At 45.5% G+C, this 21,178-nt stretch overlaps 1 protein-coding gene and 2 long non-coding RNA genes across 4 annotated transcripts in view; 1 reads left to right on the top strand and 2 right to left on the bottom strand.

Moving 5' to 3' along the window:
* Positions 1-1,028: 1,028 nt before the first annotated feature.
* Positions 1,029-9,982, bottom strand: LOC140626094 (uncharacterized). Of its 2 annotated transcripts, XR_012025308.1 has the most exons (3): positions 9,687-9,982; positions 4,854-4,919; positions 1,029-1,818 (listed from the first exon to the last, which is right to left on the bottom strand). It is a non-coding gene; the product is annotated as an uncharacterized lncRNA (long non-coding RNA). The 2 variants fall into 2 exon arrangements; XR_012025309.1 differs by lacking the exon at positions 4,854-4,919 and having other exon boundaries at positions 9,687-9,972.
* Positions 9,983-10,212: 230 nt separating this feature from the next.
* Positions 10,213-21,178, top strand: part of GMPR (guanosine monophosphate reductase) — a 47,113-nt gene continuing 36,147 nt past the window's right edge. Inside the window, exons 1-2 of the mRNA XM_072814249.1 lie at positions 10,213-10,396; positions 19,305-19,424. Of these exons, the coding sequence (XP_072670350.1) occupies positions 10,310-10,396; positions 19,305-19,424 (207 nt within the window). The 5' untranslated portion in view covers positions 10,213-10,309. The remainder of the gene's footprint in view (positions 10,397-19,304; positions 19,425-21,178) is intronic.
* Positions 12,401-13,507, bottom strand: LOC140626452 (uncharacterized). The gene is made up of 2 exons (XR_012025598.1): positions 13,359-13,507; positions 12,401-13,198 (listed from the first exon to the last, which is right to left on the bottom strand). It is a non-coding gene; the product is annotated as an uncharacterized lncRNA (long non-coding RNA).

Below are 21,178 nucleotides of genomic sequence, written 5' to 3'. Positions count from 1 at the left end.
TCATGCCCTGAGCCAAAGGCAGACTCTTAACCACCGAGCCACCCACGTGCCCCTGGGAGAATAATTTTTAAATAACTATGCTATACAGTAATTATATTTTACTTTGGTATTTATTTATTACATATTTTTTACTTTAAAAAATATTTTATTTTTAAGTAATCTCTATACCTAATGTGGGGCTTGAACTCACAACCCCGAGATCAAGAGTCACATGCTCCTCCGACTGAGTCAGCCAGGTGCCCTTTACTTTGATTCTTTTTTTTTTTTTTTAAGATTTTATTTATTTATTCATAAGAGACACAGAGAGAGAGGGAGAGACAAAGGCAGAGGGAGAAGCAGGCTCCATGCACCAGGAGCCCAACGTGGGATTCGATCCCGGGTCTCCAGGATCGCCCCTGGGCCAAAGGCAGGCGCTAAACCGCTGCGCCACCCAGGGATCCCTACTTTGATTCTTAATTAGGAACTCAAGATGAGATCAGGTTCCCTTTTACTATTTTGGAATAAGCAGCACATCTGCTTGCGATTTGACAAGAGTCCTAAAAATGTCGTTGGCCCAACTAGTTATGGCTACTTTCATTCTCTTCTTGATAATTTTCATTTCCTTCCCTGAAACTTCAGGAACTTCCTGTGGGGCAGAGATAGTGAGAGCAAGAGGGATGGGCTAAGTAAGGCCCTTATCATTTGCAGACATTTGGGTTCAATGAACATTGCGGTGTATCCTTCCGGTCAGCCATACCAACTATGAGTTCACTGACAATGGTTGGAGGCTACAGACACTGTAAGAAAGTGTATGGCTCCTGCCTTTGGGCAGTTAGGAATCTAGTTTGAGGCTGAAAAGGCACATTAGGTAACATGTAATCTGAAATAAAGAGCTACAGTTTACTGAGCAAGTAGGGGACATAAATTTGTTTCTTTTCCTGTTTCAGCACACTTTTTTTAAAGTTTTTTTTTCATTCCAGTTAGTTGATGATGTAGGAACGGACACTAGGTTTTGAAGCCGATGGCCAAGAAAGAATTCTTGAGATGTCTTTGGTGTAAAATGGTGGTTTTATTAAAGCACGGGTACAGGACCCGTGGGCAGGAACAGCTGCACGGGTCATGAGGAGTGGCCCGTTATATACTTTCAAGTTGGGAGGGGGTCAGGGAGAGTGTAGGTCTCTAAGGAACTTTGGAGGCAAGGTTTCCAGGACCTTGAGGGGGCTGGCTATTGCTTGGAAAGGTCATTTATTACCACCTAATGAAACCTGAGTCATGAGAGCCTTCAGATGTGTATCAGTGGGCCATATGCTTGGAGGATGATTGCCAACATGTGTCTTGGGAGGTAGAGATAAAAGAAATTTCTAAAGGGATTTTTATATGTTAAAGTAGACTCACAGAGTCCTGGGGATTGGGCTAAGATTGCCTTTTGCCCTTAGCAAAGTATTAACATGGAGACAGTTGAATCCCTAGAGAAATGTCACTCTGCCTGTTTCAAGGACTTGTCAATAGGCTGTAGGTAGTAAAGAGATTGCATAATTTTTCTTCTGTCTTTGTTTCCCACGTCTTTCCCCCCTGACCAATTTTGACCCTTAAATCTTGAAAGTTGCTGAGGGTGGAAGGTCTCATCTTCTGTAACTTCTTCCTGCTGAATAGGGGCATAGAGATGTCCCTGCCTATGGGTCAACATGAGCCAGTTGGGGCTTATATAGATTAGGAGTTATGAAAGCAGAGGCAGCTGAATCCAAAGGAGACCACATGTGTGGATCTTCCCGAGTGGAAGGGATCATCTGTTGGCTTGAAGTTATGGCAGCCAAGGAGTCTCAGCACCAAGTGGAGAGACTGTGGGAGAAAAACCCGCAAAACATGATTAGAATAACAGAGGACCCCAGATAAGAGTCCTTTGTTAGTTGATTAAAATCTTCCAGTCCAGTAATTTAACCAATCATTAAAGGAAAGATGGATCCTTTAAAGTGCCAATTTGAGTATTCATGTCAGAAACCCAGAAATATTTTGTGGTAATCTGGAACACATATGCAGCATTTTGTTATTGTGATAGCACACTTTCCACTTTGTGTAGCAGTTAAAACATCTACTCCCGTTCTATTTTGTAGAACTGCTTTACGCATTTGTGTTACTTCAGTGTTTAGTAGAAAAACACTATTTAGGTATTATTTAGGGCCTTGACCATATACTTATTAAGAGCTTCAACATGCCAAATGACATCCTCCAGAACAAAGAGGGAACAAAAATGAATGCTAGGTGATCACACCAATGAAAAACAGAATGTGTCCACTGTTGTTTTAAATTTGGAAGGTTGGCTGGGTTGGTTATGGTTTTAATAATGTGTCCATGCATCCAGGCAAAACCCAGAGTACAATGGCCTATCCAGCCTGGGGAAGCCAAGGCCACAAGTTAGAACCGGACAGCCATTGGGTCCCATTAGGAGACAGTCATCTAATTCTGGGCCTCCTTTAACTGCTTTCAAGATATCAAAGGCTATTCAATTTTGGAGGGCCATCTCTTAAATTTCTGTAATAAGAGATGGCCCACTGTCACTCTCTAGGGACCAAAGGAGCCCAAATCTAGGGACAATTTCTTTTAGGAAAATTTTTTGTCACCTATAGCAATAACCTGGTATAAAACCTGTATTAACTTTCATTGGTTATGTTTGGGTATAAAGATTTCTCCTCACTATTAATAAGCCAGTCCTATGCCTTTCTTGGTCTGAATAGATTGGACTTATGGACTTTATTGGAGCAAAGGCTGGTAAAAGACTTAGTATTTGTTTATTTTGTGCCTGCTTGGCTGCACAGTCTACCGAATTATTTCCTTTAGATTCTAAGTTCGTATCCTCTGATGTCCCTTCAGGTAAATTACAGCTACCTCCTTAGGTAGGTGTACAGCCTCAAGACAAGTACTAATTTCAGGCCTATATTTGGGGAGTTATGGCTTAATAATAATCCCCTTGATTGGGGAGTTATGGCTTAATAATAATCTCCTTTTCTTCCACATTGCTCCATGGGCATTGTAGGAAGGACTGGGAAAGCATATTTGGAGTCAGTACAAATATTAATTTTTTAAGGCTCAGGCAATTGCATAGCATGAGTGCATACCCAGCTTTTCTTATCTCCTCTTCCATGAAACTATTGCCATTAGTATACTAATTCTTGTCTGCATTTATGATTGGGGAATCTTTTAAATCTGGTTGACTAGAATACACAAGACCAATATCCTCTGAACAGTTGTGCTCTATAGAAGTACAGTAGTCAGGTCCAGGCATAAGGATAGTTGGGTTTAAAGTTTGACAGGTCTTGGGTCACCTGGGTGGCTCAATCAGTTGGGCATCTGCCGTCCGCTCAGGTCATGACCCTGGAGTCCTGGGATGGAGTCCCTGTTCAGCTCATCCGGTTCCTCTGCCCCTCTCCCTGCTCATGTTCTCTCTCACTCTCTCTCAAATAAATAAATAAAATCTTAAAAAAGAAAAGTTTGACAGATTTCAAGTATTACTTCAGGCATATCTATAAATGTAGTCTGGTATTTAATAAGTTGGCCTCCCGTCATCCATTGGTGGTTTGGTCTCTAAGGCACTCTGGACCTGATGTGAGGTCATCACAGTCAGAGACTGTCCTGTAGTGAGTTTTGAGGCTCCTTTTATCATGAGAGCTGCTGAATGCTTGGCTTAAGCCTTTTTTTAAAAAAAATATTTTATTTATTCATGAGAGACAGAGAGACAGAGACAGAGGCAGAGGAAGAAGCAGGCTCCACGCAGGGAGCCTGATGTGGAACTCGATCCTGGGACCCCGGGATCACAACCTGAGCCGAAGGCAGATGCTCAACTGCTGAGCCACCCAGGTGTCCCATGGCTAAAGCCTTTACTTGCAATTGTACATCAATAGAGGTGGAATTTAGGATAAATATGACTATGAGGGATGAAACCATCAAGAAGCCTTCTTTGAGGTCCAGACTTAACAATGTCTTAATTATAGGGAATCATTGGCAAGTGGGAGAAGACTTATCTCAGGAGATAAGGGCATCCCACATGCATCATCCAATCCAATGATAAGGAAAGTGGAGTCATCCATTATGTCCACAAGCCCATAGTTAACCCCACAGACTGGGGGTGCCCTCTAGCTTTTAAGGAGTGATTTGGTCATCTTGTCCCCACAGAACTGGTCAAGGTGCTAGCTGGATTATACATTATGGGGAATCAACCTCATTTCCCAGTTGTTTAAATCATCATATGCCCATGGGGTCCTGTTATTATCCTCATCGAAGAAAAAACATGAAGACTGTCTCTCTGAGCTATTGTGGCAATTTCTCTGAAGTTAACCTCAAGTTGTCAAGCTTAGGCAATCATCATTCAAAGACAATTAGAGCTAGGATTCAACATCCACAAAGATGGGCTGTCAAAACATAATATTTCTCTCTAAAATAACCCTCATTTCCAGAGATAGCCAAATTGAGATTAACTTATTTGAAAAACAAATTCAATTTTAACAAACTAGGCCTCATTATTTATATAAGCTCAGCAAGAATAGTGATAGATTATAGATCTTTATTTTTAAAAATAATTAAAAAGATTTTATTTATTTATTGATGAGAGACACAGAGAGAGAGTCAGAGACACAGGCAGAGGGAGAAGCAGGCTCCATGCAGGAAGCCTGATGCAGGACTTGATCTCAGGATTCTGGGATCATGTCCTGAGTCAAAGGCAGATGCTCAACCGCTGAGCTGCCCAGATGTCCCAGATTATAGATCTTTAAAAAAATCTGTTTTGCTGGAACTTTTATAAGGAATCTCTAGGATGAACTTTTAGTAGCCTCTCCAGGCCAGAAGCCAAGCCCAGGGCTTGCCATCAGATATGCCTGCAATACCTGTAGATGCTGATGTGGGTGGATTCCTCTTCTCGAGGTCCCCAATATATCCTGATGTTCCTGCACCTGCCAGGAAGTGACATTCTTTAGGAACACTGTAAGTAAAGTATCAGGCCAACATTTCCAAGGGGCTTTATGGGTCCAGATTTCATAAAGTCAACCTTATTCCTTAAGACTGTTTGGTCATATCTGAGTCTATGCATGTCTCTTTCAAATATGACATTCCAGTCAAAGCCTTGGTGAAATAACCAATGTTTCCGAAGGTGTACTGTTAGGAGAACAGATTCTTATTGAACTTACACAAATGGCCATGATTACCATGGAAGAAAGAATACTTCCTGAGACCTTTTTGAATTTCAGAGGGTTCAGGTTGAGAGAAAAGTTAAACGCTTCAATGTCTTAACAAGGGAATAGTTTATCACATTTCTGTTAGTCATAGATACCTTAAGAGAAAGTTTCCTTAACCAGAACTTCACATACCAAATAGGACTAATTAGTCGTCAACACTTTGTTCATAATTTAAATCTTGGGGAAGTTTGTTAAAACCTTAGAAAGTTTTAGGGGATCCCTGGGTGGCTCAGCGGTTTGGCGCCTGCCTTTGGCCCAGGGCGTGATCCTGGGGTCTCCGGATCAAGTCCCGCATCGGGCTCCCGGCATGGAGCCTGCTTCTCCCTCTGCCTGTGTCTCTGCCTCTCTCTCTCTCTATGTCTATCATGAATAAATAAGTAAATCTTTAAAAAAAAAAAAAAAGAAAGTTTTAAAGCACAGGCCTAAATAGAATTAGGGATGTTAAAGACTCGATAAAAGGAAACAGAGAAACTGGTTTTTCTGGGCAAGAGAAAGAGAAAACAACTATTTACATTTTTTTTTTATCAAGAGCAAACCAACGATTCAAGAAAACTTGCCTTTTTCAACAGAGAGAAAGCAAACTTTCAATCTTATACCAGTGTACTTTAGAATCCACTCACGTCAGTCTTAGTCCATCCTGACCACACCTAAAATTCCTTTCCAAGGATATCCCTTCACAAACCTACAATTTTCTTTTGCACTCAGATTTTGTCCCAAGCCATTTCTTTCCAAACAATCAGTCTCATTTAGGACAAAATTACTTTCTTTTACCTTCCACAAAAATGCATTCCCATTCCTTCTATCTTTCTTACATATCTCCTACTTCTCTACATAAGAGTTGCTTCCCTTGTTCCCATCAGTCTTAATAACATTTAGCAGAATTTTAACTCTTAGAAACCTTAGTCCCCAGTGAAAACTAAGGTGTAACCAATTTTAAACTGTCACAGCAGGATTCTTTAGGTGGCAAATTTATGAACTAGTTAAGCACAAAGCATGTTTGCCAACAGATTTGAATATCGTTAGTTCTTTTGCAGTAAGAAGTCAAAACCACAAACTGATGTCCATAATCAGTGCTTTAGCACTTCATCTAATTTGTAAAAGACCTAGATGTCCACTGAATTTAATCCTACTTATGATCCAAACAAAACTTCCAGGTTGCAGGTTACCAGAGACTTTGAAAGCTATCTTAATCATTATGCCCGAAAACTTTGATGAGACAATTAACCATCATTTAAGTCATCTTGCAATTTGTTAAAATTGCAATAGATAACATGAGCTTATTTGACCTTCAGCAAACCTCAATAGAATAAAAGTTTCACGTTGAGTGCTGATAACTTTAAAGTCATGTCTGTCTTAACTAAACCAGCAAACTTAATTCGGTATTAGTTCAAATACCGAATTATGTTCCACCTGGATCCTTCCCATTGTCGATTTTTACCTGAGACGCTGGTGGGGAAATCTGGAGTGGGCAGTGTTAAGTTCAGGAGATGCTCTTCTTGCTTCTTGACAGTGAGGGGAGGAGGAGTCATGGTGCCTGAAGCACTGAGAATGATCTAGAAGCCAGTTATGCAGGCTGCACCCAAGGTGGTACACAAACAGGAGAAGGGGGAGGGGGTGGTGGAGGAGGCAGAGTGCTGCCCAAAGGCTGAGAAATGATACCTGGTTCTAGAGTTCATCAGCTCCAACAGAGGAACAGATGCCTTATTTTCCCAACAACAAGGGGGAATGGGCAGTCCATGTCTGGCCGGAGAAGGCAGGGAATTTCCCCCAATCAAAGAGAGTTTTGGCAGCTGCTCGGGAATATTCCTTAAAGTCCCTGACCCTAGATAGACTAACCATAGTTGGCTCCAATTATAGTCATTAACCTGGGAAATTAGTGAGAATGTCGCATATCTATTAGGAGGAGGAACAGTGATAGAGCCAGTGCCCCCTTTGCTAGGGTGGCCTAGGATTACTTGGAGGACGCCTATTTAGATAATTAGCATCCAATACATCAGGAGGGAGTTTACTGGTCTGATTACCACCAAAGATGTTCTACAAGAGAACTGTAGGTCCAGGTCCTGATGTAGAGCCTGAAAGCCTAGAATGGACCTAGGGTACCTCCATCCACTTGCCCTGTTTCCTGCAGAAGAGACCTGCTGACGATCCTACTGAGGCCATGCAGTGTTACAGGAGCTCAGCCCTTTCCTTAGTTTGGCAGTCTGAGTTGTTTCCAGTGGGTTACAAAGGCACCCCAAGGGAGAGTCCTTGGGGACTGAAGAAAAGAGAAGGTCAATTTCCTGACTCTCCAGATGGTGTCCCACATGCAGGATATGTCAGATGTTCCTGGTGTCAAAGCCACTTGAGGCATCCCCCGAACAAAATCACTTATGACCACTGCTGTCGATAAAGGCCCCTGTAGGAGGGATGCTCGTGTACCCCTGCTTCCCCATGGCTTCCTATGCAACAGATGGATGCCTGGCATATGGACAGAAAAACCGCCGTTTTTAACCCATGGAGAACACTAGAAAAGTTTTATAAGAGTAAATTACCAAATTTTGTAGCTTAAATAGTTAGTAGAGAACACTGATGGAAAGCAGTAAAGAGAGAAATCCATCATGATCTACGAGATGTTCCAACACTTATAGTCCTTACAGCCAACTCCCCTAGGAAATGGTTGCCAGTGGGTTTTAATTCAATCGGGTACTGATTTCAGCTGGCTCCCAGTGGAGGTCCCAGGGCCAGAAGTGGCTTGACCAGGGTTGTGAAGCGGATTGCATTAGATCAATGAGGAGGAAACCTCACACGAGAGTCTTAGGATTGGCAGCCGTCCTGGTGATTTAGGTGGCTGTCCCTTGCCCAAGACAGACAATTTTGTATAAGGACAGGAATAAAGAGAGGGCATCAAGTTTTTAGGTCTTATTACCATCCTGGTCAGGGTACTAACCTCCAGCCCAAGGCAGGCTTTCTCCTCCCGGTAGAGGAGGCATGGGCTAGAGGATTACAGCCTGAGCCATCGACATGAAAGTGTTCCAATAAGACCACACTCCTTGAAGAGCCCCTGGAGGAAGAGTAAAGGAAGAGGAGAGAAAGCACCAAGTTTGCAACATGACTCAGAGTTCAGATGAGACTCTGGACTCAAAGTCCCACGTTTGGGTGCCATATGATACTGGAAAAGGCGCTTAGTTTCAAAGCCCATGGCCAAGACAGAATTCTTGAGATGTCTTTGGTGCGAAAAGGTGGTTTTATTAAAGCACGGGGACAGGCCCCTTGGGCAGGAAGAGCGGCAAGGGTCATGAGGAGTGGCCCATTATATACTTTCAAGTTGGGAGAGGGTTAGGGAGAGCATAGGTCTCTAAGGAATTTTGGAGGCAAGGTTTCCAGGACCTTAAGGGGGCTGGCTATTGTTAGGAAAAGATCATTTATTACCACCTAATGAAGCCTGAGTCATGAGACCCTTCAGATGTATATCGGTGGGTCATATGCTTGGGGGATGATTGTCAATATGTATCCTGAGGGGCTTAGAAATAAAGGAAATTTCTAAGGGGAGTTTTATATGTTAAAGTAGACTCACAGGGTCCTGGGGATTGGGCTAAAATTGCCTTTTGCCTTTAGCAAAGTGTTAACATGGAGACAGTTGAATCCCTAGAGGAATGTCACTCTGCCTGTTTCAAGGACTTGTCAATAGGCTGTAGGTAGTAAAGAGATTGCATAATTTTTCTCTGCCTTTGTGTCTCACACCAGTTAATATACAGTGTTATATTAGTTTCAGGAGCACAAAAGAGTGATTCAACAATTCAGGGTCTATAAATTTTGCCTAGACACACATGCATGCAGCTTAATTCTTACAAAAGCCTGGGAAACAACATTAAATCTTTTTCCTCCCTTCCTCTTAACCTATAAAAAAACCCCTGAGGTTTAAACAAATAAAGTGACTCCCCAAGGTCACTCAGCTGGAAAGTGGTGGGGTCAAGTTTTGAACCCAGGCAGAGAGGTGGTGGGACTTGTGCAGCTCTAGCTAAGACCGCAGGAAGTTTTAACTGAGCGATTTATATTTCACTTTAAAGCGAGCATGGGCGAGTCATTTCCTTAATGTGATCCTCATTTGCCTAATCTGCAAGGTGGCTCCCTCTTGGGGGGGGGGTTGTTTTGAGTGACTGAGAAGGTGCAGGCCAAGCATTTACTCACATCTTAACGTATAATAAAGCCAACTCAACAAGTGGATTAAAAATAAACTGACAGATAACACTCAGAGGGGATTCAGGTCCCTCAAACCCCAGGACCTGCGCTGACTATACACTTCACTGCTTTTATCCCAACAGATACACCCCTGAAATCCAAAGGGGATACAAAAATTGCCTCATCCCCATCGTTGCCATAGATTTACCTGCCCACAGTTTTCCTTAATTCTATCTAGCCTCCCCAGGGTTTATTCTTTGGCATGCCATAGGTCTGACTCAGCACCCGGCCGGCGCACAGAGCTTGGAATTAGAGAAAGAAACAAACCTCCCAGGGAGCAGCTTTTTCCCTCTGGTGAGGCGGTCACACAAGTCTCCTCCCTGGGGGGGCGCGGACCTCGGTGTGGCCTGTGACGATATGCATTCCCCGGTCCTCCCAGTGGTGACCCCCACCCATGCGGTCAGCACAGGAAGACGAGGCTTGTAAGCGCAATCGGAGGGGCGGGGGGGGGGGGGGGGTCTGTTAAAAATGTCAGGCTGGCTGACTTTCTGAGCATTGGTGTCTCTCTACTCTGTCCGCACCCCCGCCCCGTCTCCCCTTCCTCTACGATTGCAGGGGAGCGGGGAGCGGAGGCCCGGGAAGGGCCCCCTACGGAGCAAGGGGGCGGGGCGAGCGCAGCCACAGGACCCCGCCGCCCCAGGGCGCAGCGTGCGCGCCCCACTGCCCGGGCCCGGCCACCCGCAGGCGGCCCCGCCCCTCTCTAGCCCCGCCCCTCTCTAGCCCCGCCCTCCGTCCTGGCCCCGCCCCCCCCAGCCGCGCTTCTCCGCCCCGCCCCCTACCCAGCCCCGCCCCTCGCCCCGCCCCCAGCCCCCTCCGCCGCCCGGCGCCCGCGCTGCAGGAAGGAGGTGCCCGCTCTCAGCCGCGCCTGCCCCAGCGCGCCGATCCGCACCATGCCCCGCATAGATGCCGACCTCAAGCTGGACTTTAAGGATGTCCTGCTCCGACCCAAGCGGAGCAGCCTCAGGAGCCGAGCCGAGGTGGGGACCTCCGAAAGCCGCAGTGGGGGTGGGATTTGCTTTCCGGGTGGCTCAGGAGAGGACCGTGGACGGAGGTGGGATGGGCTAACCTTGCCGGCTTTTCCTGTGTCCGTGGGTGGATGGGATGCGACCCCCTCCCCCGCGAGCCCTCCCGGGCTGCTGAGAAAGGGGCAAGCCAGCTGGTTCCCTGCCGGGACTTGGGGTGTCTTTAAGGGACCCAGCTCCGCTGTAAAATTCCAGATGCGTCCCGTTGGGTGGGCAGGGGGGAGTGTACTACAGACTAGATACAGAGGAGCGAAGATCAAGCGGCCAGCCGAGTTAGGAAGAATGCGGGGGGGGGGGGCGGGTTGGAGGGGTGCAGAGAGGAAGGAATCGACACAGTGGAGCCCAAGTGTAAAGGAAGAGCTTTGTGATTTTGGCACCGTCTCTTAGTGCGGAGAACTGCCCTTTGCTGCTTCAGTGTCAGCTCCAGCAAGGGAATTTTTTTTTTTTTTTTTTTTTTTTTTTTGTAAATGTCTGAAAAAACAGGCAAACTCCAGGGTGTCAAAAGTTCAGGGTTTACTTTTCCACGTTTCAGTGACCTTGCTGGGAGTGAGGCTGCCGAGTCGTGCCTGGTGGCACCCTACCTACCTGACAGCTGCAGTCCAGCCCAGTTCCAGGAAAGCGGAAAGCACTGGGGCACAGGCCTGGCAGTGGGAGGCAAATAGGACATCCTGGGCAGTTTTGCTGGTTCTGTATTGATGAGATCAGAGCCCAAGGAACAGGTGGATATTGGACTGACAGTAGCCGCAGGGGAGAGGGTCAGGGACACCCCTCCTGGGGATGACGAAGAATAAACTAGTTGCCCCTGAAAGGCAGAGACCCCTGGAGTAGGGTGTGCTGGGGACCATGGCTTTGCCTGGTCCTCTGAAAGCTGGAGAAGGAGGTGGGGAAATGGCTCCATTAGGAGCTGGGGCCTCAGGAGTAAACAGGAGGAAGCCGAGCCAGCACACTCTTCCAAACGCTCCGCTCCACAAGATCATAAATAAATCCCCTTGCAAGGAACTCAGCTGCCTGTCTGTGCCCATGGCCAGGCCTTGCTGCAGTGCCTGGCGTTGCCAGCCAAGGGCTTGTTTGGATTAAGGAAGCGTCCTCTTTTAGTCAGTGACCAGAACAAGTCACCTTCTCCAACAGGAGGGGTGGCAGCTGGTCCCAGAGAGGATGGGTCTGGGCAGGACCCCAAGAGGTCAGAAATGATTAACCCTTATCGCTCTGGTTTGGGATACCCTCTTCCTGCCCTTCATCCTGTCCTTAAAGGTGCTAAAAGAGTGGGAAAATAAAAAGAAAAATAAATAGTTTGGGTGGCAGGTAGTTAGTAGTACCTAAGGCCGGAAGATGCCTTCTTCCGGGCAGACGAATTGTGTGGTGGCCTCAATCTTCTTTCAGTATTTGTTCAAAATTCACTTAGGAGAGAGGAACTTAATTAAAAAAAAATTATGTGCTTTATAGAAGGATTATCGTATGTACTTTCTGAGCCAGGAAAGATCTTGAGCGGATAGAACATTTATAATTTATGTGATAGAAGAAAGTATTCTTTTTCCAGAGAATAGTATGAGGTCATGCATCATTTGGTTTCATGCTTTGGGCTGATTGAAACAATGTCCCAGCTTCCAGTGGCACCTTTGCAATCTCCACATACACATTGCAGTGAGAACTCTGTGCCCTTGAGAGATGTTTTCATATTTCCATTTTAGTGGGACTTTGCCAGCTCTGTGCCTGGAAACCAGAGTCAACTGGAATTGCCTTTCCAGTTCATTCCCCCGATGGTGTGTGTGCCTGGCTGGTGGCGTCCCATAATCTGCCTGCTTTAGTGATGTTTGAGGGATCTCCTTAGCCCTCGATCTAAGTAGGCTTCTATTCCCTTCTCAATGTTTTCTCAGTTTGCTTGTGGATGCCTGGAAGTTCTTACAGGAAAATGATAAAAGCTTTTTATTGTGGGATCCGATCGAAGTCTGAGGTGCATGCCCCCTGACAGAGGTGATACCAGCATGCAAAGTTGAAACTTAAATATTTTTTTTTCAATTTTTATTTATTTATGATAGTCACAGAGAGAGAGAGAGGCAGAGACATAGGCCGAGGGAGAAGCAGGCTCCATGCACTGGGAGCCCGATGTGGGATTCGATCCCGGGTCTCCAGGATCGCACCCTGGGCCAAAGGCAGGCGCCAAACCGCTGCACCACTTTAACGGTAGAATGACAAGTCTTTGAGCCTCACTGGAGAGCAGAGCAGAGTGGAGCTGGGAGACAGAAAACATACCCTGTAAGAGCAGATCTGGCTGGGAAGGGAGTTTTGACTCTTGACAAGATTTATCACTGCAACAGTTTTGCTGAGAGCTGCATCTGCTGATGGATCATCAGGCAGCAGACAGGAAATGGAGAGAAAGGCAGAGTGGTTTGCCACTTAGACTCCTGTAGGGGCATTTCTGCAAGTGTCATATAAAATGAATTTGAGGTCAGCTCCCAGAGGCAAAGGGTACAGGGGAAGGTGGGCCAGGTGGCCTTGCTTTGATTGTACCAGACAGGACTGGAGGTCATCTCTCAACTTGTGCAACAAGCCCCTGGTACACAAGAATAAAGTCCCACAGGGCTGCTTGGGGGCATTTGGGTAATCCTTTCAAAAGAAGTCACATGTTTGTTGATTGAACCAAGAACTTTGTCTTTATCTGATACACTGGCGTTGGTCAAGTCATTCCTTGACTCCCTGACCCGTTCACTCTTCTTCAGAACCCATTCCTGGGTCTGATGTTCGACGTGAGCCCTTAACCTAGGGTAAGATTTAAAAACAAGACAAAACAAAACAACTTATTAACACAGCCATATCTGTGGAAGTCAGACAATGAAGACATTTGTAGCAGAAAATTGGCCACTTGTCCGAGGACAGAGAAGACAGGACGCAATGAGAATTCAGTCTTTTTAAAACTCACGAGTGGTTTTTTTCCACCAGCGGTCTAGGGAGAGGCAGACCGGATCCAGGGAAGTCTGACTGAGCCTTAGGGGTCCACGGCAGGTTGGCCCACAAGGGATCAGAGCATCAGAGCGTGGCAGTGGAGAGAATATCCGGCTGCCAGCAAGCTGACCTGGGTTTTTTTTTTGTTTTGTTTTTTTCCAACATCTGTGCTATTTTAGTACCTTGGCTCTGTGTTAGTTTCATGGGGCTGCTGTAACAAAGTACCACAAACTATGTGGCTTACACAATAGAAATTTATTGTCTCCCAGTCCAGGAGGCTCGGAGCCCCAGATCAAAGTGTCCAGAGGCTGGATCCTTCTGAGAGCTGTGAAAGCGAATCTGTTACATTGCTCTCTCCAACCCTCTGGTTGTTTACCCACAGCCTTTGATGTACCTTGCCTTGTAGATGCATCATTCCATATCTGCCTTCATCTTTATGACATGTTCTCCCTTTCTGTGTGTCTGGGTCCACATTGTCCCATTTTGAGAACACCAGTCATGCTGGGATGCACCCTACCTGACTGACCTCATCTTACCTTGATCATCAGCAAAGACTCTTAACGGTTCACAGGTACTGCCGGTTGGCATTTCAGCATCTTTTTGGAAGACACGTTTCAAACCATAGCAGCCTCTAGCAATTTTGCTCTGTAGAATTAGAGGGTTTGAGTAGCATTGTTCTTAATGAATGCTTCAGAATCACCTAGGGAGACACTCCAAAATACACATATTGTCTCCCAACACAAAGCTTCTCGCTTACTGAGTTTGGAGCGGCATGAGCATGTGTGTTTTGGAAATCTTCCTACAGTGGTTCTGATGTGCACACAGATGCGCTGGGCTAGCCGCTGGAGTCTTTTCCATTTGTGGAACCCTGTGGCTCTCTGGTAATGCACAGCTGCGCAAGCTTGTCCAGATCCTGGCAACTGGTGATGAAGCCTGCGGGGGACAGAACATGTCCAGAAAGCTAGGCTGGGACCCCACCAACCATTGCCCCGAAATACAATACCATTCTTAACCCTTGGTCAGACATTAATTTATTCCCCACTTTGAGCCCCTAGGACTATGAAGATAAGAGGGATTATCCCTATAGACTTACCATTTACAGGTGAGACAGATGATAACGTATTTAATAAGAGAATTGCTTGCATCAGTACTCACACCGCACTTCTGCTCCCCTGTACCCTCTTCACTGGACAGGGACTAGAAGGCCCAGCTTATCCTCTAGGGCACGTTGTAGGTACTCGGGATCCTGGATTTCCTTGCCCAGAAGACTTCAGGCTAATTCCGAAGCTTGTGAGGGCTCCTTTCCAGGGTGTGTTTTGCTGGACCTGTCATGCTGCTGGTGTACTCCCCTCCAACCTCAGAGAGTGGCCATGCACCATCTGTGTGTGGGAACGAATGTGTGTGTGTATGGAGCTTGGTGTGCAGACGGGGGTGTCTGTGTGTGCACATAAAGATTTGGGTGGGATGAGAAGAGGATGTGGACCAGAGGCCAGGGTCTGGTTCTCCATATCATCGTGTCCTGGTGCTTTCTCGGTCATTAATGAAATTGTGTTTGCCAAGATGGGAGAATAGAACACAACATAGAAAGAAGGCTTATGCTTATGTAGAAGCCCGTTAGCTCGAGCGTAACGTTGAGGTACTTAGAAATGTGATGGGTGGGTTTCCATTTGTGTTTTTGGCTCCCAAATGTTGGGCTGTAGGACTTCATTCATTCATTCATTCATTCATTCATTCTCGAGAGACACCGAGAGAGGCAGAGACACAGGCAGAGGGAGAAGCAGGCTCCCTGCGGGGAGCCCGATGTGGGACTCGATCCCAGGACCCTGGAATCACGACCTGAGCCAAAGGCAGATGCTCAACCACTGAGCCATCCAGGCGCCCCTGTAGGGCTAACTTTAGTGAGAAGGTGAGTTAAAAGAGCAGCAGAAACATGTACTTTTGAGGTGGGGGAGGGGTAGTTTATTCCTTTATGTTCCCTTGCAAATCAAGCTTAGCAGAGTGGGGACTTGGAGGTGCTATATTTGGTGCATTGACCAGCTGTGGCAGATTAAATGCCAAGTTTTTGTCCTGGGAGGCTGGAGTATTTAAACTGTCTCTCTCAGTGAACAAGTGGTGTATTTTGTGTGTGTGTGTGTGTGTGTGTGTGTGTCTGTGCGCGCACATGTATGTGTCTTTTTGTCTGTGTGGATAAGATTGGGGAAGATAATTACAAATTTTTTAAAATTGATTTTTATTTAAAAAATTTAATTCCAGTATAGTTAAAATACAATGTAATATTAGTTTCAGGTGTACACTATAGTAATTCAACAATTCCATACGCTTCTAATGCTTAATCACAGCAAGTGCCCTCCTAACTCTCCGTCACCTGTTTCACCCATCCCCCATCCCCTCCCTCTGGGAACCCTCCATGTGTTCTTTAGAGTTAAGACTCTGTTTCTTGGGGCACCTTGGGTGGCTCAGGGGTTTAGCGTCGCCTTCAGCCCAGGGTGTGATCCTGGAGGCCTGGGATCGAGTCCCACGTCAGGCTCCCTGCATGGAGCCTGCTTCTCCCTCTGCCTGTGTCTCTGCCTCTCTCTTTCTGTCTCTCATGAATAAATAAAATCTTTAAAAAGATTTTATTTATTAAAATAAATTAAAAATATATTATTTTTTTATTAAAAAAAAAGACTCTGTTTCTTGGTGTGCACCCCCAACCATTTTTCTTTGTTCATTTGTTTCTTAAATTCCACATGAGTGAAATCAATTGGCATTTCTCTTTCTCTGATTATTTCACTTAGCATTATACTCTCTACCTCCACCCATGTCGTTGCAAATGGCAAGATTTCATTCTTTTTTATAGCTGAATGATATCCCATTGTTTATATACACCACATCTTCTCTGTCCATTCATCAATCGATGGACAATTGGGCTGTTTCCATAATTTGTCTATTGTGAATAATTCTGCTATAAACATAGGGATGCATGTATCCCTTTGAATTAATGTTTTTGTATTTTGGGAGATAAATACCCAGTAGTGCAATTGCTGGATCATAGAGCAGTTCTATTTTTAAGTTTTTGAGGAACTTCCTTATTATTTTCCAGAGTGGCTATACCAGTTTGCCTTCCCACCAGCAGTGCAGGAGGGTTCCTTTTTCTCTACATCCTTGCCAACATCTGTTGTTTCCTGTGTTTTTTATTTTAGCCTGTCTGACGGGAATGAGGTAGTATCTCATTGTGGTTTCATTTGATTTTTCCTGATAATGAGTGATTTTGAGTATCTTTTCCTGGGTCTCTTGGTCATTCGAGTGTCGTCTTTGGAAAATGTCTATTCAGGTGCTCTGCCCATTTTTAATTGGATTGTTCATTTTGGGGGTGTTGAGTTGTATAAGTTCTTTATATATGGTTATATATATATACTGATGGAGATACCGAGCCTTTATCAGATACATTATTTGCAAATATTTTCTCCCATTCTGTGGGTTGCTTTTGTTGATTGTTTTCTTTGCTGTGCAGAAGCTCTTTATTTTTACGTAGTCCCAATAGTTTATCCTTACTTGGAGAAGATAATTTTATTTCTCATTCTTAGAATTAAGGATTGTGTGGAATCTACCATATGAAGAATAGAAATAAGGGCGGGAGTTCGCTGTCAAGGCTGACCTTTTTCCATGAAGAGCTCTGATAGGGTTTTGGGGTGCCAAGAAAAACCCATCATGAGCTCAGCTGGGTGCAGAGTGTAGCAGCCCTCCCCATGCATCTTGGGAGGAGTATGAGTAATTTGAGAGCTAGGAATTCTGGTTATTTTGAGCTTGCAAAGCCAGAATGTTAGAGTGCCCTTAGCAGCACAGAAAGTTGCAACTAATAGACTCCTTCAGTTATCTTTCGGGATTCAAATCTAACTTTGCTTCACTGAAGTAGAGCCAAGAATCATAATGAAGGAAGTAGAGAAGCGAATGAGCTGCCCCACCTGCTCATGCAGTGAGAGCATCTCATTTCCCCTCATCTTTGCTGCTGCTTAAGGCCAGAGCAGACATACCTATGACATCATTCACCCAGGCAGCCTTCTGGACATGGAGTTGTATAGAGAACAAGCAAGATGCGTGGGAAGGCTATATGGCCCGAGATGTCCCTTGGTGTTTTTTGACCTGTTAATTGCAAAGTGAAAGGTGTTTCAAATGAAAAGGGATCTGAGAAGGATCTAGATGGAAGGAAATGATGATTGCTGATGTACTCATGAAGCCAGGATTAATGTAGGTGGAAATTGTTTCAGAAGCTGAAGATTCATACCTGTGTGTCTCTTGCCACTTCTCCTTGGGGAGGCACCCGCTTCCAGGCTGGTCTTGTCTGTCAGGGTCCAGCCAAGGGAACAAACAGTGCTAAATATGTAAACCAGGGAATTGAATACGAGATATCCGAACTCAGGTGACAGGCCAGATGAGGTATTGGGGCACCCCAGAGATTGACAGCAGTGAAAGACCACTTCCAAAGGGGAAGTGGTAATGTTACTGGAGTCCAGGTACTGGGATCACTCTGTGAAAGCTGGCCCCAAGACTGTGCAGGCCAAAGTAGAGGGGTTCTGGGGGGACCTACCTTGACTCCATACAGGCCCCCCCCCCTCCCTGGTCCTACACTATCCTTAGTTTCCTGCCTATTTTCTTCATTGGCTGAACCCAGCCAGAAGCCAACCTGGGCCGTGAAGCCCGTGTCAGGGGCGGGGTGGGATGTGGACTTCGGATGGTAAGAGGAGGTCAGGAAGGGGTGCAGAATGGATCTGTAAGCATGCAGGCCTCAGTTCTGCCTGGGTGAAACAAGTGGTTCTGACTCTGCTAGCTCTGCTACCTCTTCCAGAGCACACAGCTTTTGCAGAGCCCACCATCATGGTTTAGCTCTTGTTCTGGATTCCTGATAGCTGGCTTGGTCACAGATGTCCTGAAGTTGAAGTTACAATGGAATCAGAGGGCCCTCCCTCCAACATTTGCAGGTCAAAAGAGCAAGTGTTGATAGGCATAGACTATCTGGTTGCAAGGACTTCCTCTCAGCTCTTTGAAGGAGGGTATTATGCTGAGTGAAATAAGTCCATCAGAGAAGGACAAACATTATATGGTCTCATTCATTTGGGGAATATAAAAAATAGTGAAAGGGAATAAAGGGGAAAGGAGAGAAAATGAGTGGGAAATATCAGTGAGGGTGATAGAATATGAGAGACTCCTAATTCGGAAACGAACCAGGCATAGTGGGAAGGGAGGAGGTGGGGGGGCGGGAATGGGGTAGGTGACAGGCACTGAGGGGGGCATTGATGGGATGAGCACTGGGTATTATGCTATATGCTGGCAAATTGAACTCCAATGGAAAAAAATTGAAAAAAATTAAAATTAAAATAAAAAAAAAGATGCTAAGAATCACAAAGCAGGGGAGAAGGTTGACAGGTTAAGGTATTTTATGGTTTGCTGCTCACTGCGAGGTGATTTTGGAGGGTCTGGTTCTCTCTAACAGTAAGAATGAGAGGGAGAACCATGCTTGGCAGGGGAAGGGTGGAATAAATTTTTCCAGAAGGGGAATGGTCCCTCTTGGGCTTGGAAGTGGGGTAAGGTAGTATGTATGTGGGTATTGAAAGCCAGGCTGGATCAGGCTAGGGATGGTAGTGGGTTGGGAGGGGCTGCTGAAGGAGGAAGGCTTCCCATTAGGAGGTTTGGTTTGATGGCAAGACATCCAGTGCCTTGTACTGACAACTTGAGGATCTTCAAGAGGCCGGTTCAGCTTTGTCCCCGGATGACAACCTGTTACCTGGTCTCCTCGGGAGCTCTCCTGTCTTTGGAACACCTGGCTCAGCCCCTAAGAGACCCAGGGGCATACACTCCCTTTTTGTTCTTTCCTTGCTCCACACTCTAGAAATCCATCACAAACCACTTAAAGAGTATAGCACTTCTCTTTCTTTTTTGCCAACAGGTGGACCTTGAGCGTACCTTCACATTTCGAAACTCAAAGCAGACCTACTCAGGGATTCCCATCATTGTGGCCAACATGGACACCGTGGGGACATTTGAGATGGCAGTGGTGATGTCACAGGTAGGATGGTGGGTACTCTTCCCTCAGCTGCTTGCCCTGGAGAGGTTGTCAGGAGCCCAGCCTGGACTTGTTCAGACACAAAGAAGAGGAGCAGATTGAGACATTTGGGATCATCCACTGTGGCCAAGCTATTAGGCTCTGAGTCCGATGGTTGCTGGAGGCACTTCTTTCCCTACCTTTGCAGTCAGAAGATGGATGGAGTCTGGACTTTGAATTCAATGAATGCAGGTCTAGACCTGCAACCATTTCTTCCTTGAAAACACTCACGGTAGTTTTAGAAACCAGAAATACTATAACGTTAGACTAGTGTCATAGTCTAGAAGAGCAACGTTGCCTTTGAAACAAATGCAGAACTGCTTCCTCTGCAGTCTGTTCAGTAACATTTATTACACAATTATGTACAAAACATTTATTGAGCCCTCATGTGCCAAATAGTAGATATACTGTGTGTAATATTATCATAGCCCCTCTGGGCGGGTTCCTTTAACAGAACTGAGGCAGAGAGAGGGGGAGGAAAGGTCAGTTGAACTCTTGAGTTAGAGACAGAGCCAAGATTCAAGCCCAGACTGATTCTAGAGTAAGTGATTTGCCTCCCAATTCACACTGACAGGTAACAACAGGAGAAGCTCTAGGTCCCTTCTAGCCAATTACCCATCTCATTTCCTATAAAGGGAGTAGCCGGTGTCCTGGCATTGGGAGAAATGAAGGAAAAGCCCTTTGTGGGTGGGACCTTTGTCCCACGCGGCTGTGTCTGAGACACAGTGCACCTTATTCATCCTTGATGTGAAATGTTTGCTTCTGATGTGCACAGAGCTTGTGTGTCTTTTTCCATCAATGATGGCCTGCCAAGTAGAAAGAGAAATCCAATTAGTTGGAAGAGCTTCTCACTGGGCAGCGACTCAAACCTCAGGAGGTACTAGGATTCATTATTAGCCAGTGATTAGAAGGAAGATTTTCAAACAGATTATGAATTCAAAAAATGGAATAGTGGGTGGTCCATCTGAGTCCATGATTAGTAGTATTCTCTTTCAGCCCACAGGACCCACAAAACTTTGGCCTGGAGGCGAATACATTAATCGCTGAAGAAATCTGTTTTTTTTTTTCTCCTTGTCTCGTGCTTGCTCTGCTCATTGATACAGCCATTGCTACAAATGAATTATGTATTAGGGTAAAAGTGGGTGGGATCAGGGAACAATAAGGAAGTATATTGGTTCACATATGGGTGTATTAGTCCATGAATCATGGAGAGCTTGCTGTGCCCTGCCCATTTTCACAGGAAAGACTCCCTGTCATTTGAGACCATGTACGTTGAAAATATAGTAAAATGGTGTCCTTTGAAACCATGCACAGGTACTATGAGTTTCCTGTTTCTAGGATCCACTGAGTTAGTGTGAGTTAATAAAGTCATGGAATTTTAATTTTTTTAAAAAAAGATTTTATTTATTCATGAGAGACACACAGAGAGAGGCAGAGACACAGGCAGAGGGAGAAGCAGGCTCCATGCAGGGAGCCCGATGTGGGACTCAGTCCCAGGACCCCGGGATCATGACCTGAGCCCAAGGCAAGATGCTCAACCACTGAGCCACCCAGGTGCTCCACGTTATGGAATTTTAGAATGGGAAAGTGTAGATGGGGAAATCGACCCAGAGAAGTTAGGAGAGGGGATGGAACCTGAGCTCTCTAGTCAGATTTGAGTTTGCTCTTGGCCTTTGCTCCTCTTTAGCCAAGCAATTGTTAAATTGTTAAGCTCCATT

This window comes from Canis lupus, chromosome 37 (assembly GCF_048164855.1).
Source record: "Canis lupus baileyi chromosome 37, mCanLup2.hap1, whole genome shotgun sequence".
In the NCBI taxonomy this organism is placed as follows: domain Eukaryota; kingdom Metazoa; phylum Chordata; class Mammalia; order Carnivora; family Canidae; genus Canis; species Canis lupus.
This window is presented reverse-complemented; position numbering and strand designations above follow the sequence as displayed.